Here is a 26,820-nt window from a genome sequence, read left to right on the forward strand (position 1 = left end):
CTGTCACTCGCCCTCATTCTGTCTGTCTTTCTCACTGTCCCCCATTCTCTCTCTCTCTCTCACTCATTTCTATTTTCTCTCTCTCTTCCCTGTATCCCTCTCTTTCCCTCTTCTTTCTCTCCCTGTCTCCTCCCTGTATCACTCTCTCTCACTCTCTCTCTTTCCCGCTCTCCTTCTTGTATCCCTCTCTCTCTCTCTCTTTCCTTCTCTCCTCCCTGTATCCCTCTCTCTCCATCTCTCTCTTCCTCTCTCTTTCCCTCTCTCCCTATCTCTCCCCCTTCTCTCTTGCTCACCCCCTCCCTCCCATTTCTCTGTCTCCCTCTCCCTCTGTCCGTCACACCTGGCTCTCTCTCTCTGCCACTGCCCCACTCAGTCTGTTGAAGGTTCACCTGCAGCTTCGAGGGTTCAGTGTCTTCATTGATGTGGAGAAGCTGGAGGCTGGCAGGTTCGAGGATAAACTTTGTCAGAGTGTGACCAGAGCAAAGAACTTCGTTCTGGTGCTTTCAGCCAATTGTCTGGACAAGTGCATGGGAGACACTGAGCGGAAAGACTGGGTGCACAGGGTGAGTGAGGGAGGGGGTGGTGGTGAGGGGATTAGGATGGGGGTGAGTGAGTGAGGTGGTGAGCAAGTGAGTGTCTGGGGTGTGTGCCAGTAACCTGTACAAGCAAAACAATGTCCCAACGATAATGGGCCTTTCCCAACCCCCTTCCACTTCCCCCACGGTTATACCGCTCCAATGCCCTCTCTCCCCACGGTTATACCCCTCCAATGCCCTCTCCCCCCTCTGTTATACCCCTCCAATGCCCTCTCCCCCCTCTGTTATACCCCTCCAATGCCCTCTCCACCCACTGCTTTACCCCTCCCTTGCCCTCTCCCTCTCCCTCTCCAGTGTTTTGCACCTCCATTACCCGTCTCACCCCACCCCCCCATCTCTCTCTGCCTGTCTCACTGTGAATGAACAGCAGGAAGGGGCAGGGAGAGGGTTCTGGGGGGTGCTGTTTTGGGATTCTTGCTCAGCAGCCAGTGATGGATAGAGTCCCAGCCCGTGACCGGGAGGATGGGCTGGATCTCCATGGGGCTTCAACACGGGCCGACACAGCTGCAGTTAATCCTTGGAGAAGATTCCGGTGAGGATCCCGGCCAGAATCACTGGGCTCAGTCCTGAGCTGCTCCCCATTCTCCGCAAGCCCTGCCCCCACCGGGATTTAAAAACCTAAAAATATTCCAATATTTCCAGGGAGCAGATGCATCTACATACATGCTTTACAGTGACAACGAACCATTTTCCTGTTACTCCAAAACTTCCAGCATTTGAACAGTTGCAGTAAATGGTGTTGGGGTTAGGTTTTCAATGTTAAGCTCATTAATGTGTAGCTGATGTTGAAGGAGAGGTTGCTTATGAACGGTACACCCTCCGGTTAAAGATCACCACGGCAGAGACCACAGGCTCACCTTTGATATTGATCCACATGGAGAGATCCAAGTTTTCACTGTGTCTGCTTCTTTAGAGGATGCCGAGCTCACGCAAAGAGGAATCCAAATTCCCTCCAGGGCTTTACAGGGTGAGGGTATGTTGCAAAGTTAATGTGTGGGGCTGAATGGGCAAGTGGGGAACCCAAATAGGAAATCATACAAAAAGTTACAAAAGCTACTGAGCTATATACATGGCTGAACAAAAGTCATCCAGCTCCACACTTTGTTATCTTGGATTCTCCAGCATCTGCAGCTCCCATTATCTCTGTCCACAAGAACTGTGTTGTGGTCCCATTTCAGGAACTGAGTTTGGGAGATAGAAGGAACCGCAGATGCTGGAGAATCTGAGATAACACGGTGTAGATCTAGGCCCGAAACGTCAGCTTTTGTGCCCCTAAGATGCTGCTTGGCCTGCTGTGTTCATCCAGCTTCACACTTTGTTATCTAAGGTGTAGAGCTGGATGAGCACAGCAGGCCAAGCAGCATCAGAGGAGCAGGAAAGCTGACATTTCGGGTCTAGACCCTTCTCTAACGCACATTAAATAGAACACCTTATTTATACATTTGCTACAAGGCTTTGTTGTTAAGTGACTGCATCATTTGCTTAGTGAGTCCGTGAGTCTCTGTGGGAATCGAAATGCATCTTCCAAATCTCAAACAGCAGCCCCCAAGAAAATCTCACCAATAGCCCTTGAAAAAGATATTATTTTGACCGCTCGCGTTGAGTTTTTGAGTTTTGAACATTTCCAGGTGATCTAATTGTTTAAATCGATAAAAGGATGTTCAGGGAAAGGCAGACGTTGTTGAAGAAATTCAAGCAAATCCATTCATCGGTGACGTCTGGAAGCCAGGGCAGAGTGGAATTCTGAAATTCTTGCCCCCAAAGTGCTGCTGAGATGGGAGGTCAGCTAAAAACTTCAAAACTGGGTTTGGTAGAACTTTTCAGAGATAGTAACAGCTGCAGATGCTGGAGACTGAGATAACAAGGTGTGGAGCTGGATGAACACAGCAGGCCAAGCAGCATCTGAGGAGCAGGAAGGCTGACATTTCGGATTGGGACCAGTCTTTATTTCTGGAGAGGAGTCCCGACCCGAATCATCAGCTTTATTGCTCCTCTGATGCTGCCTGGCCGGCTGTGTTCATCCAGCTAAGCACTGGGTTATTTTCTTACTGGTAAAACTTTTTTCTCAGTGGCTGGATTCAGGGATGTCGAAGGAAAGTGTTCAATTCAGATCGGCTGTGATTTGACTCACAGATGGAACAGGCTGGAGGGGCTGAATGGTCTAATTCTTTGAGGCTGAAGTGAAGTATTTACAAAGAGCTGCCAGATTACATTCTTCAGCTAGCAAAAGGAATTAAATTCCAAGGAGGGGTTCCTCATTAAAGAGTGGTAGGGGCATGGAATGCATTGCTGGAGAGGGTAGTGGAGTCATTCAAATTCGGGGCATTTAAGCAGCTATTAGATAGGCACATGGATTATGGTGTAATAGATAGACCTTAGGTTTAGGGTAAAAGTTCGGCACAACATTGTGGGCCGAAGGGCCTGTACTGATCTATGTTCTAAATAATGTGAATTAACAATAGAAGCACATCCTCAACTGACACATAATCTCTGACTGACCTGCAGTTTGTGATGTTCTGATTTGACAGGGAAGGATGCCTGACAGTCGAGCCCCACTGTTCCAAAATCCATCCCCATCGTGTAATTGCCCAAATAAGCCATCTGACCAATTTCCCTGACACACTGCTATTCAGAATAAAAGTAAATCATCCCAGATTCCATCATTAACAGGAAAATAAGTCTATTTACTGGGAACAAACTTGCTCCAAAATAAATGGCAGAGAATGGAGAGTGGATGACTAATTTACTACGATATGACTTAAAGTGTACCTCTTTAAAACCCCAAAAGCACGCAGACACATTCACAAACAGGACCACCAAAAGTCACACAGTTTGACGCAAAAAGTAGGATAGAGAAACACAGAGAAAACAAATTCAGAGTGAAAAAAGGTTCAGTACACAACGTGGAGAGTTAATTCTCACAGTTCTTGTGATTTTAGCAACGATTACACATTGTTGTCTGTAGGGTGATGGTCATTTTTCAACTGAGTAGCCGATCGGGTAGATCTGGGTCTTGTTTTAGAATTCTATCACTGAAGTTTCTCGTCTTTTATTTGTTGTTCTTGCACCCATATGGAGAGAAGGGAGAGACAATTCTGTTTGCTGATTGCAGATATTCCTTGCCACGCTGCTCCCACCAACCTGCAGCTAAACCACGGCTCAACCAATCCAAAGGCTATCAGCAGGCAGATTTCCCATAACTTAAAGGCTGAAGCTCTGTTCCAATAACGTAACAATCTCCATGCTCCAAAAACAATGCCTTCCTGTACATTCCCAAATTGAAAACCACTCCAGGTATTTTAGCTACAGATCAACGTCTGATACTGGCAGTGTCATTGCAGGCAATCACTGAAGAAAAGAATATTGAGTCTGAGACCATGGAAACAAACCCTTCAGACGAACCAGTCCGTGCCGACTATAATCCCAAACTAAACTCGTCCCTCCTGCCTGCGCTTGGCCCATATCCTGCCAAGCCTCTCCTATTGATGTACCTGACCAAATATCTTTAAAATGTTGTAGCTGTACCTGCATCTACCACTTATTCTGGCTGCTCATTCCACATACACATCAACAACAGTGTGAAAATGTTGCCCCTCAGGTCCCTTTTAAATCATCCCCCTCTCACCTGAAACCAGTACCCTGTGGTTTGGAATTGCTGTCCTTCCTGGCAGCGATAAATGATCATTCTGGGGTTTCAAGTGCATTGCTCCTGAAGCACAGCAACCCGTATGGTTGTTCATCACAGTGTAAATTATAATTCCTCGCAGACAGGTTGCAATTGTCGCAAAGATGTGAATCTCTTTGTTCAAATGAAGGTGAGAAGTCCTTAAAAGACAATACCAACTGCAAGCAGCTGGGGGCAACAGTGAGCCATACTGCACCCCAGCTTCAATCTGCACAGGGAGACGCAGAATCACAACAGTGTGGAAACTGGCCATTCGGCCCAACAGGTCCAAACAGCCCCCTGCGAAGGGCATCCCCCCAATTTATTCCCTTTACCGCTGCATTTCCCCACATCTAACTGAACTAACCGAAACGTCCCTGGACACTACGGGCAATTTAGCATGGCCAATCCACCCTACCCTGCACATCTCGGCACCTCATTGTAACCAGATTCATTCAGATTTTTGAAGGTGCCAGGTCAGACCAACAAAGCAGCTGTACAGCCAGAAAAACACCCGTCGATGTGTGTGGGACTGTACCCCAGTGAGGGTCAGTGTGTGTGGGACTGTACCCCAGTGAGAGTCAGTGTGGGTGGGACTGTACCCCAGTGAGAGTCAGTGTGTGTGTGGGACTGTACCCCAGTGAGAGTCAGTGTGTGTGTGGGACTGTACCCCAGTGAGAGTCAGTGTGTGTGTGGGACTGTACCCCAGTGAGGGTCAGTGTGTGTGGGACTGTACCCCAGTGAGAGTCAGTGTGTGTGTGGCACTGTACCCCAGTGAGGGTCAGTGTGTGTGTGGGACTGTACCCCAGTGAGAGTCAGTGAGTGTGGGAGTGTATCCCAGTGAGGGTCAGTGTGTGTGTGGGACTGTACCCCAGTGAGGGGCAGTGTGTGTGGGACTGTACCCCAGTGAGAGTCAGTGTGTGTGTGGGACTGTACCCCAGTGAGGGTCAGTGTGTGTGGGACTGTACCCCAGTGAGAGTCAGTGTGTGTGTGGGACTGTACCCCAGTGAGGGTCAGTGTGTGTGGGACTGTACCTCAGTGAGGGTCAGTGTGTGTGGGACTGTACCCCAGTGAGAGTCAGTGTGTGTGGGACTGTACCCCAGTGAGAGTCAGTGTGTGTGTGTGGGACTGTACCCCAGTGAGGGTCAGTGTGTGTGGGACTGTACCCCAGTGAGGGTCAGTGTGTGTGTGGGACTGTACCCCAGTGAGAGTCAGTGTGTGTGGGACCGTACCCCAGTGAGAGTCAGTGTGTGTGGGACTGTACCCCAGTGAGAGTCAGTGTGTGTGTGGGACTGTACCCCAGTGAGGGTCAGTGTGTGTGTGGGACTGAACCCCAGTGAGAGTCAGTGTGTGTGTGGGACTGTACCCCAGTGAGAGTCAGTGTGTGTGGGACTGTACCCCAGTGAGAGTCAGTGTGTGTGTGGGACTGTACCCCAGTGAGAGTCAGTGTGTGTGGGACTGTACCCCAGTGAGGGTCAGTGTGTGTGTGGGACTGTACCCCAGTGAGGGTCAGTGTGTGTGTGGGACTGTACCCCAGTGAGAGTCAGTGTGTGTGGGACTGTACCCCAGTGAGGGTCAGTGTGTGTGTGGGACTGTACCCCAGTGAGGGTCAGTGTGTGTGTGGGACTGTACCCCAGTGAGAGTCAGTGAGTGTGGGACTGTACCCCAGTGAGAGTCAGTGAGTGTGTGGGACTGTACCCCAGTGAGGGTCAGTGTGTGTGTGGGACTGTACCCCAGTGAGAGTCAGTGTGAGTGGGACTGTACCCCAGTGAGAGTCAGTGTGAGTGTGGGACTGTACCCCAGTGAGAGTCAGTGTGTGTGTGGGACTGTACCCCAGTGAGAGTCAGTGGGTGTGTGGGACTGTACCCCAGTGAGAGTCAGTGAGTGTGGGACTGTACCCCAGTGAGGGTCAGTGTGTGTGGGACTGTACCCCAGAGAGAGTCAGTGAGTGTGGGACTGTACCCCAGTGAGAGTCAGTGGGTGTGTGGGACTGTACCCCAGTGAGAGTCAGTGTGTGTGGGACTGTACCCCAGTGAGAGTCAGTGTGTGTGGGACTGTACCCCAGTGAGAGTCAGTGAGTGTGGGACTGTACCCCAGTGAGAGTCAGTGAGTGTGTGGGACTGTACCCCAGTGAGGGTCAGTGTGTGTGTGGGACTGTACCCCAGTGAGAGTCAGTGTGAGTGTGGGACTGTACCCCAGTGAGAGTCAGTGTGTGTGTGGGACTGTACCCCAGTGAGAGTCAGTGGGTGTGTGGGACTGTACCCCAGTGAGAGTCAGTGAGTGTGGGACTGTACCCCAGTGAGGGTCAGTGTGTGTGGGACTGTACCCCAGAGAGAGTCAGTGAGTGTGGGACTGTACCCCAGTGAGAGTCAGTGGGTGTGTGGGACTGTACCCCAGTGAGAGTCAGTGTGTGTGGGACTGTACCCCAGTGAGAGTCAGTGAGTGTGGGACTGTACCCCAGTGAGGGTCAGTGTGTGTGGGACTGTACCCCAGAGAGAGTCAGTGAGTGTGGGACTGTACCCCAGTGAGGGTCAGTGTGTGTGTGGGACTGAACCCCAGTGAGAGTCAGTGTGTGTGTGGGACTGTACCCCAGTGAGAGTCAGTGTGTGTGGGACTGTACCCCAGTGAGAGTCAGTGTGTGTGTGGGACTGTACCCCAGTGAGAGTCAGTGTGTGTGGGACTGTACCCCAGTGAGGGTCAGTGTGTGTGTGGGACTGTACCCCAGTGAGGGTCAGTGTGTGTGTGGGACTGTACCCCAGTGAGAGTCAGTGTGTGTGGGACTGTACCCCAGTGAGGGTCAGTGTGTGTGTGGGACTGTACCCCAGTGAGGGTCAGTGTGTGTGTGGGACTGTACCCCAGTGAGAGTCAGTGAGTGTGGGACTGTACCCCAGTGAGAGTCAGTGAGTGTGTGGGACTGTACCCCAGTGAGGGTCAGTGTGTGTGTGGGACTGTACCCCAGTGAGAGTCAGTGTGAGTGGGACTGTACCCCAGTGAGAGTCAGTGTGAGTGTGGGACTGTACCCCAGTGAGAGTCAGTGTGTGTGTGGGACTGTACCCCAGTGAGAGTCAGTGGGTGTGTGGGACTGTACCCCAGTGAGAGTCAGTGAGTGTGGGACTGTACCCCAGTGAGGGTCAGTGTGTGTGGGACTGTACCCCAGAGAGAGTCAGTGAGTGTGGGACTGTACCCCAGTGAGAGTCAGTGGGTGTGTGGGACTGTACCCCAGTGAGAGTCAGTGTGTGTGGGACTGTACCCCAGTGAGAGTCAGTGTGTGTGGGACTGTACCCCAGTGAGAGTCAGTGAGTGTGGGACTGTACCCCAGTGAGAGTCAGTGAGTGTGTGGGACTGTACCCCAGTGAGGGTCAGTGTGTGTGTGGGACTGTACCCCAGTGAGAGTCAGTGTGAGTGGGACTGTACCCCAGTGAGAGTCAGTGTGAGTGTGGGACTGTACCCCAGTGAGAGTCAGTGTGTGTGTGGGACTGTACCCCAGTGAGAGTCAGTGAGTGTGGGACTGTACCCCAGTGAGGGTCAGTGTGTGTGGGACTGTACCCCAGAGAGAGTCAGTGAGTGTGGGACTGTACCCCAGTGAGAGTCAGTGGGTGTGTGGGACTGTACCCCAGTGAGAGTCAGTGTGTGTGGGACTGTACCCCAGTGAGAGTCAGTGAGTGTGGGACTGTACCCCAGTGAGGGTCAGTGTGTGTGGGACTGTACCCCAGAGAGAGTCAGTGAGTGTGGGACTGTACCCCAGTGAGAGTCAGTGTGTGTGGGACTGTACCCCAGCGAGAGTCAGTGAGTGTGGGACTGTACCCCAGTGAGGGTCAGTGAGTGTGGGACTGTACCCCAGTGAGGGTCAGTGTGTGTGGGACTGTACCCCAGTGAGAGTCAGTGAGTGTGGGACTGTACCCCAGTGAGAGTCAGTGAGTGTGTGGGACTGTACCCCAGTGAGGGTCAGTGTGTGTGTGGGACTGTACCCCAGTGAGAGTCAGTGTGAGTGGGACTGTACCCCAGTGAGAGTCAGTGTGAGTGTGGGACTGTACCCCAGTGAGAGTCAGTGTGTGTGTGGGACTGTACCCCAGTGAGAGTCAGTGGGTGTGTGGGACTGTACCCCAGTGAGAGTCAGTGAGTGTGGGACTGTACCCCAGTGAGGGTCAGTGTGTGTGGGACTGTACCCCAGAGAGAGTCAGTGAGTGTGGGACTGTACCCCAGTGAGGGTCAGTGTGTGTGTGGGACTGTACCCCAGTGAGAGTCAGTGTGAGTGGGACTGTACCCCAGTGAGAGTCAGTGTGAGTGTGGGACTGTACCCCAGTGAGAGTCAGTGTGTGTGTGGGACTGTACCCCAGTGAGAGTCAGTGGGTGTGTGGGACTGTACCCCAGTGAGAGTCAGTGAGTGTGGGACTGTACCCCAGTGAGGGTCAGTGTGTGTGGGACTGTACCCCAGAGAGAGTCAGTGTGAGTGGGACTGTACCCCAGTGAGAGTCAGTGTGAGTGTGGGACTGTACCCCAGTGAGAGTCAGTGTGTGTGTGGGACTGTACCCCAGTGAGAGTCAGTGGGTGTGTGGGACTGTACCCCAGTGAGAGTCAGTGAGTGTGGGACTGTACCCCAGTGAGGGTCAGTGTGTGTGGGACTGTACCCCAGAGAGAGTCAGTGAGTGTGGGACTGTACCCCAGTGAGAGTCAGTGGGTGTGTGGGACTGTACCCCAGTGAGAGTCAGTGTGTGTGGGACTGTACCCCAGTGAGAGTCAGTGAGTGTGGGACTGTACCCCAGTGAGGGTCAGTGTGTGTGGGACTGTACCCCAGAGAGAGTCAGTGAGTGTGGGACTGTACCCCAGTGAGAGTCAGTGTGTGTGGGACTGTACCCCAGCGAGAGTCAGTGTGAGTGTGGGACTGTACCCCAGTGAGAGTCAGTGTGAGTGTGGGACTGTACCCCAGTGAGAGTCAGTGTGTGTGGGACTGTACCCCAGTGAGAGTCAGTGTGAGTGTGGGACTGTACCCCAGTGAGAGTCAGTGTGTGTGTGGGACTGTACCCCAGTGAGAGTCAGTGTGTGTGGGACTGTATCCCAGTGAGAGTCAGTGTGTGTGTGGGACTGTACCCCAGTGAGAGTCAGTGTGTGTGGGACTGTATCCCAGTGAGAGTCAGTGTGTGTGGGACTGTACCCCAGTGAGAGTCAGTGTGTGTGGGACTGTATCCCAGTGAGAGTCAGTGTGTGTGGGACTGTACCCCAGTGAGAGTCAGTGTGTGTGGGACTGTACCCCAGTGAGAGTCAGTGTGTGTGGGACTGTACCCCAGTGAGAGTCAGTGTGTGTGGGACTGTACCCCAGTGAGAGTCAGTGTGTGTGTGGGACTGTACCCCAGTGAGAGTCAGTGTGTGTGTGGGACTGTACCCCAGTGAGAGTCAGTGTGTGTGTGGGACTGTACCCCAGTGAGAGTCAGTGTGTGTGTGGGACTGTACCCCAGTGAGAGTCAGTGTGTGTGGGACTGTACCCCAGTGAGAGTCAGTGTGTGTGGGACCGTACCCCAGTGAGAGTCAGTGTGTGTGTGGGACTGTACCCCAGAGAGAGTCAGTGTGTGTGGGACTGTACCCCAGTGAGAGTCAGTGTGTGTGTGGGACTGTACCCCAGAGAGAGTCAGTGTGTGTGGGACTGTACCCCAGTGAGAGTCAGTGTGTGTGGGACTGTACCCCAGAGAGAGTCAGTGTGTGTGGGACTGTACCCCAGAGAGAGTCAGTGTGTGTGGGACTGTACCCCAGTGAGAGTCAGTGTGTGTGGGACTGTACCCCAGAGAGAGTCAGTGTGTGTGGGACTGTACCCCAGTGAGAGTCAGTGTGTGTGGGACTGTACCCCAGTGAGAGTCAGTGTGTGTGGGACTGTACCCCAGTGAGAGTCAGTGTGTGTGTGGGACTGTACCCCAGTGAGAGTCAGTGTGTGTGTGGGACTGTACCCCAGTGAGAGTCAGTGTGTGTGTGGGACTGTATCCCAATGAGAGTCAGTGTGTGTGTGGGACTGTACCCCATTGAGAGTCAGTGTGTGTGGGACTGTACCCCAGTGAGGGTCAGTGAGTGTGGGACTGTACCCCAGAGAGAGTCAGTGAGTGTGGGACTGTATCCCAGTGAGAGTCAGTGTGTGTGGGACTGTACCCCAGTGAGAGTCAGTGTGTGTGTGGGACTGTACCCCAGTGAGAGTCAGTGAGTGTGGGACTGTATCCCAGTGAGAGTCAGTGTGTGTGGGACTGTACCCCAGTGAGGGTCAGTGTGTGTGTGGGACTGTACCCCAGTGAGAGTCAGTGTGTGTGGGACTGTACCCCAGTGAGAGTCAGTGTGTGTGTGGGACTGTACCCCAGTGAGGGTCAGTGTGTGTGTGGGACTGTACCCCAGTGAGAGTCAGTGTGTGTGGGACTGTACCCCAGTGAGGGTCAGTGTGAGTGGGACTGTACCCCAGTGAGAGTCAGTGTGAGTGTGGGACTGTACCCCAGTGAGAGTCAGTGTGTGTGTGGGACTGTACCCCAGTGAGAGTCAGTGGGTGTGTGGGACTGTACCCCAGTGAGAGTCAGTGAGTGTGGGACTGTACCCCAGTGAGGGTCAGTGTGTGTGGGACTGTACCCCAGAGAGAGTCAGTGAGTGTGGGACTGTACCCCAGTGAGAGTCAGTGGGTGTGTGGGACTGTACCCCAGTGAGAGTCAGTGTGTGTGGGACTGTACCCCAGTGAGAGTCAGTGTGTGTGGGACTGTACCCCAGTGAGAGTCAGTGTGTGTGGGACTGTACCCCAGTGAGAGTCAGTGAGTGTGGGACTGTACCCCAGTGAGAGTCAGTGAGTGTGTGGGACTGTACCCCAGTGAGGGTCAGTGTGTGTGTGGGACTGTACCCCAGTGAGAGTCAGTGTGAGTGGGACTGTACCCCAGTGAGAGTCAGTGTGAGTGTGGGACTGTACCCCAGTGAGAGTCAGTGTGTGTGTGGGACTGTACCCCAGTGAGAGTCAGTGGGTGTGTGGGACTGTACCCCAGTGAGAGTCAGTGAGTGTGGGACTGTACCCCAGTGAGGGTCAGTGTGTGTGGGACTGTACCCCAGAGAGAGTCAGTGAGTGTGGGACTGTACCCCAGTGAGAGTCAGTGGGTGTGTGGGACTGTACCCCAGTGAGAGTCAGTGTGTGTGGGACTGTACCCCAGTGAGAGTCAGTGAGTGTGGGACTGTACCCCAGTGAGGGTCAGTGTGTGTGGGACTGTACCCCAGAGAGAGTCAGTGAGTGTGGGACTGTACCCCAGTGAGAGTCAGTGTGTGTGGGACTGTACCCCAGCGAGAGTCAGTGTGAGTGTGGGACTGTACCCCAGTGAGAGTCAGTGTGTGTGTGGGACTGTACCCCAGTGAGAGTCAGTGTGTGTGGGACTGTACCCCAGTGAGAGTCAGTGTGAGTGTGGGACTGTACCCCAGTGAGAGTCAGTGTGTGTGTGGGACTGTACCCCAGTGAGAGTCAGTGTGTGTGGGACTGTATCCCAGTGAGAGTCAGTGTGTGTGTGGGACTGTACCCCAGTGAGAGTCAGTGTGTGTGGGACTGTATCCCAGTGAGAGTCAGTGTGTGTGGGACTGTACCCCAGTGAGAGTCAGTGAGTGTGTGGGACTGTACCCCAGTGAGGGTCAGTGTGTGTGTGGGACTGTACCCCAGTGAGAGTCAGTGTGAGTGTGGGACTGTACCCCAGTGAGAGTCAGTGTGTGTGTGGGACTGTACCCCAGTGAGAGTCAGTGGGTGTGTGGGACTGTACCCCAGTGAGAGTCAGTGAGTGTGGGACTGTACCCCAGTGAGGGTCAGTGTGTGTGGGACTGTACCCCAGAGAGAGTCAGTGAGTGTGGGACTGTACCCCAGTGAGAGTCAGTGGGTGTGTGGGACTGTACCCCAGTGAGAGTCAGTGTGTGTGGGACTGTACCCCAGTGAGAGTCAGTGAGTGTGGGACTGTACCCCAGTGAGGGTCAGTGTGTGTGGGACTGTACCCCAGAGAGAGTCAGTGAGTGTGGGACTGTACCCCAGTGAGAGTCAGTGTGTGTGGGACTGTACCCCAGCGAGAGTCAGTGAGTGTGGGACTGTACCCCAGTGAGGGTCAGTGAGTGTGGGACTGTACCCCAGTGAGGGTCAGTGTGTGTGGGACTGTACCCCAGTGAGAGTCAGTGAGTGTGGGACTGTACCCCAGTGAGAGTCAGTGAGTGTGTGGGACTGTACCCCAGTGAGGGTCAGTGTGTGTGTGGGACTGTACCCCAGTGAGAGTCAGTGTGAGTGGGACTGTACCCCAGTGAGAGTCAGTGTGAGTGTGGGACTGTACCCCAGTGAGAGTCAGTGTGTGTGTGGGACTGTACCCCAGTGAGAGTCAGTGGGTGTGTGGGACTGTACCCCAGTGAGAGTCAGTGAGTGTGGGACTGTACCCCAGTGAGGGTCAGTGTGTGTGGGACTGTACCCCAGAGAGAGTCAGTGAGTGTGGGACTGTACCCCAGTGAGAGTCAGTGGGTGTGTGGGACTGTACCCCAGTGAGAGTCAGTGTGTGTGGGACTGTACCCCAGTGAGAGTCAGTGTGTGTGGGACTGTACCCCAGTGAGAGTCAGTGAGTGTGGGACTGTACCCCAGTGAGAGTCAGTGAGTGTGTGGGACTGTACCCCAGTGAGGGTCAGTGTGTGTGTGGGACTGTACCCCAGTGAGAGTCAGTGTGAGTGGGACTGTACCCCAGTGAGAGTCAGTGTGAGTGTGGGACTGTACCCCAGTGAGAGTCAGTGTGTGTGTGGGACTGTACCCCAGTGAGAGTCAGTGGGTGTGTGGGACTGTACCCCAGTGAGAGTCAGTGAGTGTGGGACTGTACCCCAGTGAGGGTCAGTGTGTGTGGGACTGTACCCCAGAGAGAGTCAGTGAGTGTGGGACTGTACCCCAGTGAGAGTCAGTGGGTGTGTGGGACTGTACCCCAGTGAGAGTCAGTGTGTGTGGGACTGTACCCCAGTGAGAGTCAGTGAGTGTGGGACTGTACCCCAGTGAGGGTCAGTGTGTGTGGGACTGTACCCCAGAGAGAGTCAGTGAGTGTGGGACTGTACCCCAGTGAGAGTCAGTGTGTGTGGGACTGTACCCCAGCGAGAGTCAGTGTGAGTGTGGGACTGTACCCCAGTGAGAGTCAGTGTGAGTGTGGGACTGTACCCCAGTGAGAGTCAGTGTGTGTGGGACTGTACCCCAGTGAGAGTCAGTGTGAGTGTGGGACTGTACCCCAGTGAGAGTCAGTGTGTGTGTGGGACTGTACCCCAGTGAGAGTCAGTGTGTGTGGGACTGTATCCCAGTGAGAGTCAGTGTGTGTGTGGGACTGTACCCCAGTGAGAGTCAGTGTGTGTGGGACTGTATCCCAGTGAGAGTCAGTGTGTGTGGGACTGTACCCCAGTGAGAGTCAGTGTGTGTGGGACTGTATCCCAGTGAGAGTCAGTGTGTGTGGGACTGTACCCCAGTGAGAGTCAGTGTGTGTGGGACTGTACCCCAGTGAGAGTCAGTGTGTGTGGGACTGTACCCCAGTGAGAGTCAGTGTGTGTGGGACTGTACCCCAGTGAGAGTCAGTGTGTGTGTGGGACTGTACCCCAGTGAGAGTCAGTGTGTGTGTGGGACTGTACCCCAGTGAGAGTCAGTGTGTGTGTGGGACTGTACCCCAGTGAGAGTCAGTGTGTGTGTGGGACTGTACCCCAGTGAGAGTCAGTGTGTGTGGGACTGTACCCCAGTGAGAGTCAGTGTGTGTGGGACCGTACCCCAGTGAGAGTCAGTGTGTGTGTGGGACTGTACCCCAGAGAGAGTCAGTGTGTGTGGGACTGTACCCCAGTGAGAGTCAGTGTGTGTGTGGGACTGTACCCCAGAGAGAGTCAGTGTGTGTGGGACTGTACCCCAGTGAGAGTCAGTGTGTGTGGGACTGTACCCCAGAGAGAGTCAGTGTGTGTGGGACTGTACCCCAGAGAGAGTCAGTGTGTGTGGGACTGTACCCCAGTGAGAGTCAGTGTGTGTGGGACTGTACCCCAGAGAGAGTCAGTGTGTGTGGGACTGTACCCCAGTGAGAGTCAGTGTGTGTGGGACTGTACCCCAGTGAGAGTCAGTGTGTGTGGGACTGTACCCCAGTGAGAGTCAGTGTGTGTGTGGGACTGTACCCCAGTGAGAGTCAGTGTGTGTGTGGGACTGTACCCCAGTGAGAGTCAGTGTGTGTGTGGGACTGTATCCCAATGAGAGTCAGTGTGTGTGTGGGACTGTACCCCATTGAGAGTCAGTGTGTGTGGGACTGTACCCCAGTGAGGGTCAGTGAGTGTGGGACTGTACCCCAGAGAGAGTCAGTGAGTGTGGGACTGTATCCCAGTGAGAGTCAGTGTGTGTGGGACTGTACCCCAGTGAGAGTCAGTGTGTGTGTGGGACTGTACCCCAGTGAGAGTCAGTGAGTGTGGGACTGTATCCCAGTGAGAGTCAGTGTGTGTGGGACTGTACCCCAGTGAGGGTCAGTGTGTGTGTGGGACTGTACCCCAGTGAGAGTCAGTGTGTGTGGGACTGTACCCCAGTGAGAGTCAGTGTGTGTGTGGGACTGTACCCCAGTGAGGGTCAGTGTGTGTGTGGGACTGTACCCCAGTGAGAGTCAGTGTGTGTGGGACTGTACCCCAGTGAGGGTCAGTGTGAGTGGGACTGTACCCCAGTGAGAGTCAGTGTGAGTGTGGGACTGTACCCCAGTGAGAGTCAGTGTGTGTGTGGGACTGTACCCCAGTGAGAGTCAGTGGGTGTGTGGGACTGTACCCCAGTGAGAGTCAGTGAGTGTGGGACTGTACCCCAGTGAGGGTCAGTGTGTGTGGGACTGTACCCCAGAGAGAGTCAGTGAGTGTGGGACTGTACCCCAGTGAGAGTCAGTGGGTGTGTGGGACTGTACCCCAGTGAGAGTCAGTGTGTGTGGGACTGTACCCCAGTGAGAGTCAGTGTGTGTGGGACTGTACCCCAGTGAGAGTCAGTGTGTGTGGGACTGTACCCCAGTGAGAGTCAGTGAATGTGGGACTGTACCCCAGTGAGAGTCAGTGAGTGTGTGGGACTGTACCCCAGTGAGGGTCAGTGTGTGTGTGGGACTGTACCCCAGTGAGAGTCAGTGTGAGTGGGACTGTACCCCAGTGAGAGTCAGTGTGAGTGTGGGACTGTACCCCAGTGAGAGTCAGTGTGTGTGTGGGACTGTACCCCAGTGAGAGTCAGTGGGTGTGTGGGACTGTACCCCAGTGAGAGTCAGTGAGTGTGGGACTGTACCCCAGTGAGGGTCAGTGTGTGTGGGACTGTACCCCAGAGAGAGTCAGTGAGTGTGGGACTGTACCCCAGTGAGAGTCAGTGGGTGTGTGGGACTGTACCCCAGTGAGAGTCAGTGTGTGTGGGACTGTACCCCAGTGAGAGTCAGTGAGTGTGGGACTGTACCCCAGTGAGGGTCAGTGTGTGTGGGACTGTACCCCAGAGAGAGTCAGTGAGTGTGGGACTGTACCCCAGTGAGAGTCAGTGTGTGTGGGACTGTACCCCAGCGAGAGTCAGTGTGAGTGTGGGACTGTACCCCAGTGAGAGTCAGTGTGAGTGTGGGACTGTACCCCAGTGAGAGTCAGTGTGTGTGGGACTGTACCCCAGTGAGAGTCAGTGTGAGTGTGGGACTGTACCCCAGTGAGAGTCAGTGTGTGTGTGGGACTGTACCCCAGTGAGAGTCAGTGTGTGTGGGACTGTATCCCAGTGAGAGTCAGTGTGTGTGTGGGACTGTACCCCAGTGAGAGTCAGTGTGTGTGGGACTGTATCCCAGTGAGAGTCAGTGTGTGTGGGACTGTACCCCAGTGAGAGTCAGTGTGTGTGGGACTGTATCCCAGTGAGAGTCAGTGTGTGTGGGACTGTACCCCAGTGAGAGTCAGTGTGTGTGGGACTGTACCCCAGTGAGAGTCAGTGTGTGTGGGACTGTACCCCAGTGAGAGTCAGTGTGTGTGGGACTGTACCCCAGTGAGAGTCAGTGTGTGTGTGGGACTGTACCCCAGTGAGAGTCAGTGTGTGTGTGGGACTGTACCCCAGTGAGAGTCAGTGTGTGTGTGGGACTGTACCCCAGTGAGAGTCAGTGTGTGTGTGGGACTGTACCCCAGTGAGAGTCAGTGTGTGTGGGACTGTACCCCAGTGAGAGTCAGTGTGTGTGGGACCGTACCCCAGTGAGAGTCAGTGTGTGTGTGGGACTGTACCCCAGAGAGAGTCAGTGTGTGTGGGACTGTACCCCAGTGAGAGTCAGTGTGTGTGTGGGACTGTACCCCAGAGAGAGTCAGTGTGTGTGGGACTGTACCCCAGTGAGAGTCAGTGTGTGTGGGACTGTACCCCAGAGAGAGTCAGTGTGTGTGGGACTGTACCCCAGAGAGAGTCAGTGTGTGTGGGACTGTACCCCAGTGAGAGTCAGTGTGTGTGGGACTGTACCCCAGAGAGAGTCAGTGTGTGTGGGACTGTACCCCAGTGAGAGTCAGTGTGTGTGGGACTGTACCCCAGTGAGAGTCAGTGTGTGTGGGACTGTACCCCAGTGAGAGTCAGTGTGTGTGTGGGACTGTACCCCAGTGAGAGTCAGTGTGTGTGTGGGACTGTACCCCAGTGAGAGTCAGTGTGTGTGTGGGACTGTATCCCAATGAGAGTCAGTGTGTGTGTGGGACTGTACCCCATTGAGAGTCAGTGTGTGTGGGACTGTACCCCAGTGAGGGTCAGTGAGTGTGGGACTGTACCCCAGAGAGAGTCAGTGAGTGTGGGACTGTATCCCAGTGAGAGTCAGTGTGTGTGGGACTGTACCCCAGTGAGAGTCAGTGTGTGTGTGGGACTGTACCCCAGTGAGAGTCAGTGAGTGTGGGACTGTATCCCAGTGAGAGTCAGTGTGTGTGGGACTGTACCCCAGTGAGGGTCAGTGTGTGTGTGGGACTGTACCCCAGTGAGAGTCAGTGTGTGTGGGACTGTACCCCAGTGAGAGTCAGTGTGTGTGTGGGACTGTACCCCAGTGAGGGTCAGTGTGTGTGTGGGACTGTACCCCAGTGAGAGTCAGTGTGTGTGGGACTGTACCCCAGTGAGGGTCAGTGTGTGTGGGACTGTACCCCAGAGAGAGTCAGTGAGTGTGGGACTGTACCCCAGTGAGAGTCAGTGTGTGTGTGGGACTGTACCCCAGTGAGAGTCAGTGTGTGTGGGACTGTACCCCAGTGAGAGTCAGTGTGTGTGGGACTGTACCCCAGAGAGAGTCAGTGTGTGTGGGACTGTACCCCAGTGAGAGTCAGTGTGTGTGTGGGACTGTACCCCAGTGAGAGTCAGTGTGTGTGGGACTGTACCCCAGAGAGAGTCAGTGTGTGTGTGGGACTGTTCCCCAGTGAGAGTCAGTGTGTGTGTGGGACTGTACCCCAGAGAGAGTCAGTGTGTGTGTGGGACTGTACCCCAGTGAGAGTCAGTGTGTGTGTGGGACTGTACCCCAGTGAGGGTCAGTGTGTGTGTGGGACTGTACCCCAGTGAGGGTCAGTGTGTGTGTGGGACTGTACCCCAGTGAGGGTCAGTGTGTGTGGGACTACCCCCAGTGAGAGTCAGTGTGTGTGTGGGACTGTACCCCAGTGAGAGTCAGTGTGTGTGGGACTGTACCCCAGTGAGAGTCAGTGTGTGTGTGTGGGACTGTACCCCAGTGAGGGTCAGTGTGTGTGGGACTGTACCCCAGTGAGAGTCAGTGTGTGTGGGACTGTACCCCAGTGAGAGTCAGTGTGTGTGTGGGACCGTACCCCAGTGAGAGTCAGTGTGTGTGTGGGACCGTACCCCAGCGAGAGTCAGTGTGTGTGTGGGACTGTACCCCAGTGAGAGTCAGTGTGTGTGGGACTGTACCCCAGTGAGAGTCAGTGTGTGTGGGACTGTACCCCAGTGAGAGTCAGTGTGTGTGTGTGGGACTGTACCCCAGTGAGGGTCAGTGTGTGTGGGACTGTACCCCAGTGAGAGTCAGTGTGTGTGGGACTGTACCCCAGTGAGAGTCAGTGTGTGTGTGGGACTGTACCCCAGTGAGGGTCAGTGTGTGTGTGGGACTGTACCCCAGTGAGGGTCAGTGTGTGTGTGGGACTGTACCCCAGTGAGGGTCAGTGTGTGTGTGGGACTGTACCCCAGTGAGAGTCAGTGTGTGTGTGGGACCGTACCCCAGTGAGAGTCAGTGTGGGACTATACCCCAGTGAGAGTCAGTGTGTGTGGGACTGTACCCCAGTGAGAGTCAGTGTGTGTGGGACTGTATCCCAGTGAGAGTCAGTGTGTGTGTGGGACTGTACCCCAGAGAGAGTCAGTGTGTGTGGGACTGTACCCCAGTGAGGGTCAGTGAGTGTGGGACTGTACCCCAGAGAGAGTCAGTGTGTGTGGGACTGTACCCCAGTGAGGGTCAGTGAGTGTGGGACTGTACCCCAGTGAGGGTCAGTGTGTGTGGGACTGTACTCCAGAGATAGTCAGTGTGTGTGTGGGACTGTACCCCAGTGAGGGTCAGTGAGTGTGGGACTGTACCCCAGTGAGGGTCAGTGTGTGTGTGGGACTGTACCCCAGTGAGGGTCAGTGAGTGTGGGACTGTACCCCAGTGAGGGTCAGTGTGTGTGGGACTGTACCCCAGAGAGAGTCAGTGTGTGTGTGGGACTGTACCCCAGTGAGGGTCAGTGAGTGTGGGACTGTACCCCAGTGAGAGTCAGTGAGTGTGGGACTGTACCCCAGTGAGAGTCAGTGTGTGTGTGGGACTGTACCCCAGTGAGGGTCAGTGTGTGTGTGGGACTGTACCCCAGTGAGGGTCAGTGTGTGTGGGACTGTACCCCAGTGAGAGTCAGTGAGTGTGGGACTGTACCCCAGTGAGAGTCAGTGAGTGTGGGACTGTACCCCAGTGAGAGTCAGTGTGTGTGGGACTGTACCCCAGTGAGAGTCAGTGTGTGTGGGACTGTACCCCAGTGAGAGTCAGTGTGTGTGTGGGACTGTACCCCAGTGAGAGTCAGTGTGTGTGGGACTGTACCCCAGTGAGGGTCAGTGAGTGTGGGACTGTACCCCAGTGAGGGTCAGTGTGTGTGGGACTGTACCCCAGTGAGGGTCAGTGTGTGTGGGACTGTACCCCAGTGAGGGTCAGTGTGTGTGTGGACTGTACCCCAGTGAGGGTCAGTGTGTGTGGACTGTACCCCAGTGAGAGTCAGTGAGTGTGGGACTGTACCCCAGTGAGAGTCAGTGAGTGTGTGGGACTGTACCCCAGTGAGAGTCAGTGTGTGTGGGACTGTACCCCAGTGAGAGTCAGTGTGTGTGTGGAACTGTACCCCAGTGAGAGTCAGTGAGTGTGGGACTGTACCCCAGTGAGAGTCAGTGAGTGTGGGACTGTACCCCAGTGAGAGTCAGTGTGTGTGGGACTGTACCCCAGTGAGAGTCAGTGTGTGTGGGACTGTACCCCAGTGAGAGTCAGTGAGTGTGGGACTGTACCCCAGTGAGAGTCAGTGTGTGTGGGACTGTACCCCAGAGAGAGTCAGTGTGTGTGGGACTGTACCCCAGTGAGAGTCAGTGTGTGTGTGGGACTGTACCCCAGTGAGAGTCAGTGTGTGTGTGGGACTGTACCCCAGTGAGAGTCAGTGTGTGTGGGACTGTACCCCAGTGAGAGTCAGTGAGTGTGGGACTGTACCCCAGTGAGAGTCAGTGAGTGTGGGACTGTACCCCAGTGAGAGTCAGTGTGTGTGTGGGACTGTACCCCAGTGAGAGTCAGTGTGTGTGTGGGACTGTACCCCAGTGAGAGTCAGTGTGTGTGGGACCGTACCCCAGTGAGGGTCAGTGTGTGTGGGACTGTACCCCAGTGAGGGTCAGTGTGTGTGTGGGACTGTACCCCAGTGAGAGTCAGTGGGTGTGTGGGACTGTACCCCAGTGAGAGTCAGTGTGTGTGGGACTGTACCCCAGTGAGAGTCAGTGAGTGTGGGACTGTACCCCAGTGAGGGTCAGTGTGTGTGGGACTGTACCCCAGAGAGAGTCAGTGAGTGTGGGACTGTACCCCAGTGAGAGTCAGTGTGTGTGGGACTGTACCCCAGCGAGAGTCAGTGTGAGTGTGGGACTGTACCCCAGTGAGAGTCAGTGTGAGTGTGGGACTGTACCCCAGTGAGAGTCAGTGTGTGTGGGACTGTACCCCAGTGAGAGTCAGTGTGAGTGTGGGACTGTACCCCAGTGAGAGTCAGTGTGTGTGTGGGACTGTACCCCAGTGAGAGTCAGTGTGTGTGGGACTGTATCCCAGTGAGAGTCAGTGTGTGTGTGGGACTGTACCCCAGTGAGAGTCAGTGTGTGTGGGACTGTATCCCAGTGAGAGTCAGTGTGTGTGGGACTGTACCCCAGTGAGAGTCAGTGTGTGTGGGACTGTATCCCAGTGAGAGTCAGTGTGTGTGGGACTGTACCCCAGTGAGAGTCAGTGTGTGTGGGACTGTACCCCAGTGAGAGTCAGTGTGTGTGGGACTGTACCCCAGTGAGAGTCAGTGTGTGTGGGACTGTACCCCAGTGAGAGTCAGTGTGTGTGTGGGACTGTACCCCAGTGAGAGTCAGTGTGTGTGTGGGACTGTACCCCAGTGAGAGTCAGTGTGTGTGTGGGACTGTACCCCAGTGAGAGTCAGTGTGTGTGTGGGACTGTACCCCAGTGAGAGTCAGTGTGTGTGGGACTGTACCCCAGTGAGAGTCAGTGTGTGTGGGACCGTACCCCAGTGAGAGTCAGTGTGTGTGTGGGACTGTACCCCAGAGAGAGTCAGTGTGTGTGGGACTGTACCCCAGTGAGAGTCAGTGTGTGTGTGGGACTGTACCCCAGAGAGAGTCAGTGTGTGTGGGACTGTACCCCAGTGAGAGTCAGTGTGTGTGGGACTGTACCCCAGAGAGAGTCAGTGTGTGTGGGACTGTACCCCAGAGAGAGTCAGTGTGTGTGGGACTGTACCCCAGTGAGAGTCAGTGTGTGTGGGACTGTACCCCAAAGAGAGTCAGTGTGTGTGGGACTGTACCCCAGTGAGAGTCAGTGTGTGTGGGACTGTACCCCAGTGAGAGTCAGTGTGTGTGGGACTGTACCCCAGTGAGAGTCAGTGTGTGTGTGGGACTGTACCCCAGTGAGAGTCAGTGTGTGTGTGGGACTGTATCCCAATGAGAGTCAGTGTGTGTGTGGGACTGTACCCCATTGAGAGTCAGTGTGTGTGGGACTGTACCCCAGTGAGGGTCAGTGAGTGTGGGACTGTACCCCAGAGAGAGTCAGTGAGTGTGGGACTGTATCCCAGTGAGAGTCAGTGTGTGTGGGACTGTACCCCAGTGAGAGTCAGTGTGTGTGTGGGACTGTACCCCAGTGAGAGTCAGTGAGTGTGGGACTGTATCCCAGTGAGAGTCAGTGTGTGTGGGACTGTACCCCAGTGAGGGTCAGTGTGTGTGTGGGACTGTACCCCAGTGAGAGTCAGTGTGTGTGGGACTGTACCCCAGTGAGAGTCAGTGTGTGTGTGGGACTGTACCCCAGTGAGGGTCAGTGTGTGTGTGGGACTGTACCCCAGTGAGAGTCAGTGTGTGTGGGACTGTACCCCAGTGAGGGTCAGTGTGTGTGGGACTGTACCCCAGAGAGAGTCAGTGAGTGTGGGACTGTACCCCAGTGAGAGTCAGTGTGTGTGTGGGACTGTACCCCAGTGAGAGTCAGTGTGTGTGGGACTGTACCCCAGTGAGAGTCAGTGTGTGTGGGACTGTACCCCAGAGAGAGTCAGTGAGTGTGGGACTGTACCCCAGTGTGAGTCAGTGTGTGTGTGGGACTGTACCCCAGTGAGAGTCAGTGTGTGTGGGACTGTACCCCAGAGAGAGTCAGTGTGTGTGTGGGACTGTTCCCCAGTGAGAGTCAGTGTGTGTGTGGGACTGTACCCCAGAGAGAGTCAGTGTGTGTGTGGGACTGTACCCCAGTGAGAGTCAGTGTGTGTGTGGGACTGTACCCCAGTGAGGGTCAGTGTGTGTGTGGGACTGTACCCCAGTGAGGGTCAGTGTGTGTGTGGGACTGTACCCCAGTGAGGGTCAGTGTGTGTGGGACTACCCCCAGTGAGAGTCAGTGTGTGTGTGGGACTGTACCCCAGTGAGAGTCAGTGTGTGTGGGACTGTACCCCAGTGAGAGTCAGTGTGTGTGTGTGGGACTGTACCCCAGTGAGGGTCAGTGTGTGTGGGACTGTACCCCAGTGAGAGTCAGTGTGTGTGGGACTGTACCCCAGTGAGAGTCAGTGTGTGTGTGGGACCGTACCCCAGTGAGAGTCAGTGTGTGTGTGGGACCGTACCCCAGCGAGAGTCAGTGTGTGTGTGGGACTGTACCCCAGTGAGAGTCAGTGTGTGTGGGACTGTACCCCAGTGAGAGTCAGTGTGTGTGGGACTGTACCCCAGTGAGAGTCAGTGTGTGTGTGTGGGACTGTACCCCAGTGAGGGTCAGTGTGTGTGGGACTGTACCCCAGTGAGAGTCAGTGTGTGTGGGACTGTACCCCAGTGAGAGTCAGTGTGTGTGTGGGACTGTACCCCAGTGAGGGTCAGTGTGTGTGTGGGACTGTACCCCAGTGAGGGTCAGTGTGTGTGTGGGACTGTACCCCAGTGAGAGTCAGTGTGTGTGTGGGACCGTACCCCAGTGAGAGTCAGTGTGGGACTATACCCCAGTGGGAGTCAGTGTGTGTGGGACTGTACCCCAGTGAGAGTCAGTGTGTGTGGGACTGTATCCCAGTGAGAGTCAGTGTGTGTGTGGGACTGTACCCCAGAGAGAGTCAGTGTGTGTGGGACTGTACCCCAGTGAGGGTCAGTGAGTGTGGGACTGTACCCCAGAGAGAGTCAGTGTGTGTGGGACTGTACCCCAGTGAGGGTCAGTGAGTGTGGGACTGTACCCCAGTGAGGGTCAGTGTGTGTGGGACTGTACCCCAGAGAGAGTCAGTGTGTGTGTGGGACTGTACCCCAGTGAGGGTCAGTGAGTGTGGGACTGTACCCCAGTGAGGGTCAGTGTGTGTGTGGGACTGTACCCCAGTGAGGGTCAGTGAGTGTGGGACTGTACCCCAGTGAGGGTCAGTGTGTGTGGGACTGTACCCCAGAGAGAGTCAGTGTGTGTGTGGGACTGTACCCCAGTGAGGGTCAGTGAGTGTGGGACTGTACCCCAGTGAGAGTCAGTGAGTGTGGGACTGTACCCCAGTGAGAGTCAGTGTGTGTGTGGGACTGTACCCCAGTGAGGGTCAGTGTGTGTGTGGGACTGTACCCCAGTGAGGGTCAGTGTGTGTGGGACTGTACCCCAGTGAGAGTCAGTGAGTGTGGGACTGTACCCCAGTGAGAGTCAGTGAGTGTGGGACTGTACCCCAGTGAGAGTCAGTGTGTGTGGGACTGTACCCCAGTGAGAGTCAGTGTGTGTGGGACTGTACCCCAGTGAGAGTCAGTGTGTGTGTGGGACTGTACCCCAGTGAGAGTCAGTGTGTGTGGGACTGTACCCCAGTGAGGGTCAGTGAGTGTGGGACTGTACCCCAGTGAGGGTCAGTGTGTGTGGGACTGTACCCCAGTGAGGGTCAGTGTGTGTGGGACTGTACCCCAGTGAGGGTCAGTGTGTGTGTGGACTGTACCCCAGTGAGGGTCAGTGTGTGTGGACTGTACCCCAGTGAGAGTCAGTGAGTGTGGGACTGTACCCCAGTGAGAGTCAGTGAGTGTGTGGGACTGTACCCCAGTGAGAGTCAGTGTGTGTGGGACTGTACCCCAGTGAGAGTCAGTGTGTGTGTGGAACTGTACCCCAGTGAGAGTCAGTGAGTGTGGGACTGTACCCCAGTGAGAGTCAGTGAGTGTGGGACTGTACCCCAGTGAGAGTCAGTGTGTGTGGGACTGTACCCCAGTGAGAGTCAGTGTGTGTGGGACTGTACCCCAGTGAGAGTCAGTGAGTGTGGGACTGTACCCCAGTGAGAGTCAGTGTGTGTGGGACTGTACCCCAGAGAGAGTCAGTGTGTGTGGGACTGTACCCCAGTGAGAGTCAGTGTGTGTGTGGGACTGTACCCCAGTGAGAGTCAGTGTTTGTGTGGGACTGCACCCCAGTGAGAGTCAGTGTGTGTGGGACTGTACCCCAGTGAGAGTCAGTGAGTGTGGGACTGTACCCCAGTGAGAGTCAGTGAGTGTGGGACTGTACCCCAGTGAGAGTCAGTGTGTGTGTGGGACTGTACCCCAGTGAGAGTCAGTGTGTGTGTGGGACTGTACCCCAGTGAGAGTCAGTGTGTGTGGGACTGTACCCCAGTGAGAGTCAGTGAGTGTGGGACTGTACCCCAGTGAGAGTCAGTGTGTGTGTGGACTGTACCCCAGTGAGAGTCAGTGTGTGTGTGGGACTGTACCCCAGTGAGAGTCAGTGAGTGTGGGACTGTACCCCAGTGAGAGTCAGTGTGTGTGGGACTGTATCCCAGTGAGAGTCAGTGAGTGTGGGACTGTACCCCAGTGAGGGTCAGTGTGTGTGGGACTGTACCCCAGTGAGAGTCAGTGTGTGTGGGACTGTACCCCAGTGAGAGTCAGTGTGTGTGGGACTGTACCCCAGTGAGAGTCAGTGTGTGTGGGACTGTATCCCAGTGAGAGTCAGTGAGTGTGGGACTGTACCCCAGTGAGAGTCAGTGTGTGTGGGACTGTACCCCAGAGAGAGTCAGTGTGTGTGGGACCGTACCCCAGTGAGAGTCAGTGTGTGTGTGTGGACTGTACCCCAGTGAGAGTCAGTGTGTGTGGGACTGTACCCCAGTGAGAGTCAGTGTGTGTGGGACTGTACCCCAGTGAGGGTCAGTGTGTGTGTGGACTGTACCCCAGTGAGAGTCAGTGAGTGTGTGGGACTGTACCCCAGTGAGAGTCAGTGTGTGTGTGTGGGACTGTACCCCAGTGAGGGTCAGTGTGTGTGTGGGACTGTACCCCAGTGAGAGTCAGTGTGTGTGGGACTGTACCCAGTGAGAGTCAGTGTGTGTGGGACTGTACCCCAGTGAGAGTCAGTGTGTGTGGGACCGTACCCCAGTGAGGGTCAGTGTGTGTGTGGGAGTGTACCCCAGTGAGGGTCAGTGTGTGTGGGACTGTACCCCAGAGAGAGTCAGTGTGTGTGGGACTGTACCCAGTGAGAGTCAGTGTGTGTGGGACTGTACCCCAGTGAGAGTCAGTGTGTGTGGGACTGTACCCCAGTGAGAGTCAGTGTGTGTGTGGGACTGTACCCCAGTGAGAGTCAGTGTGTGTGTGGGACTGTACCCCAGTGAGAGTCAGTGTGTGTGGGACTGTACCCCAGTGAGAGTCAGTGAGTGTGGGACTGTACCCCAGTGACAGTCAGTGTGTGTGGGACTGTACCCCAGTGAGAGTCAGTGAGTGTGGGACTGTTCCCCAGTGAGAGTCAGTGTGTGTGTGGGACTGTACCCCAGTGAGAGTCAGTGAGTGTGGGACTGTACCCCAGTGAGAGTCAGTGTGTGTGGGACTGTACCCCAGAGAGAGTCAGTGTGTGTGTGGGACTGTACCCCAGTGAGAGTCAGTGTGTGTGTGGGACCGTACCCCAGTGAGAGTCAGTGTGTGTGGGACTGTACCCCAGTGAGAGTCAGTGTGTGTGGGACTGTAACCCGTGAGGGTCAGTGTGTGTGTGGGAGTGTACCCCAGTGAGAGTCAGTGTGTGTGTGGGACTGTACCCCAGTGAGGGTCAGTGTGTGTGTGGGACTGTACCCCAGTGAGGGTCAGTGTGTGTGGGACTGTACCCCAGTGAGAGTCAGTGAGTGTGGGACTGTACCCCAGTGAGAGTCAGTGAGTGTGGGACTGTACCCCAGTGAGAGTCAGTGTGTGTGGGACTGTACCCCAGTGAGAGTCAGTGTGTGTGGGACTGTACCCCAGTGAGAGTCAGTGTGTGTGTGGGACTGTACCCCAGTGAGAGTCAGTGTGTGTGGGACTGTACCCCAGTGAGGGTCAGTGAGTGTGGGACTGTACCCCAGTGAGGGTCAGTGTGTGTGGGACTGTACCCCAGTGAGGGTCAGTGTGTGTGGGACTGTACCCCAGTGAGGGTCAGTGTGTGTGTGGACTGTACCCCAGTGAGGGTCAGTGTGTGTGGACTGTACCCCAGTGAGAGTCAGTGAGTGTGGGACTGTACCCCAGTGAGAGTCAGTGAGTGTGTGGGACTGTACCCCAGTGAGAGTCAGTGTGTGTGGGACTGTACCCCAGTGAGAGTCAGTGTGTGTGTGGAACTGTACCCCAGTGAGAGTCAGTGAGTGTGGGACTGTACCCCAGTGAGAGTCAGTGAGTGTGGGACTGTACCCCAGTGAGAGTCAGTGTGTGTGGGACTGTACCCCAGTGAGAGTCAGTGTGTGTGGGACTGTACCCCAGTGAGAGTCAGTGAGTGTGGGACTGTACCCCAGTGAGAGTCAGTGTGTGTGGGACTGTACCCCAGAGAGAGTCAGTGTGTGTGGGACTGTACCCCAGTGAGAGTCAGTGTGTGTGTGGGACTGTACCCCAGTGAGAGTCAGTGTTTGTGTGGGACTGTACCCCAGTGAGAGTCAGTGTGTGTGGGACTGTACCCCAGTGAGAGTCAGTGAGTGTGGGACTGTACCCCAGTGAGAGTCAGTGAGTGT

At 55.0% G+C, this 26,820-nt stretch overlaps 1 protein-coding gene across 1 annotated transcript in view; it reads left to right on the plus strand.

The window, feature by feature from the left end:
* Nucleotides 1–26,820, plus strand: part of sarm1 (sterile alpha and TIR motif containing 1) — a 46,099-nt gene that overhangs the window by 9,157 nt on the left and 10,122 nt on the right. Inside the window, exon 7 of the mRNA XM_048557321.2 lies at nt 374–563. Coding sequence (XP_048413278.2) covers nt 374–563 — 190 coding nt within the window. The remainder of the gene's footprint in view (nt 1–373; nt 564–26,820) is intronic.

This window comes from Stegostoma tigrinum, chromosome 27 (genome assembly GCF_030684315.1).
Source record: "Stegostoma tigrinum isolate sSteTig4 chromosome 27, sSteTig4.hap1, whole genome shotgun sequence".
Taxonomy (NCBI): Eukaryota; Metazoa; Chordata; class Chondrichthyes; order Orectolobiformes; family Stegostomatidae; genus Stegostoma; species Stegostoma tigrinum.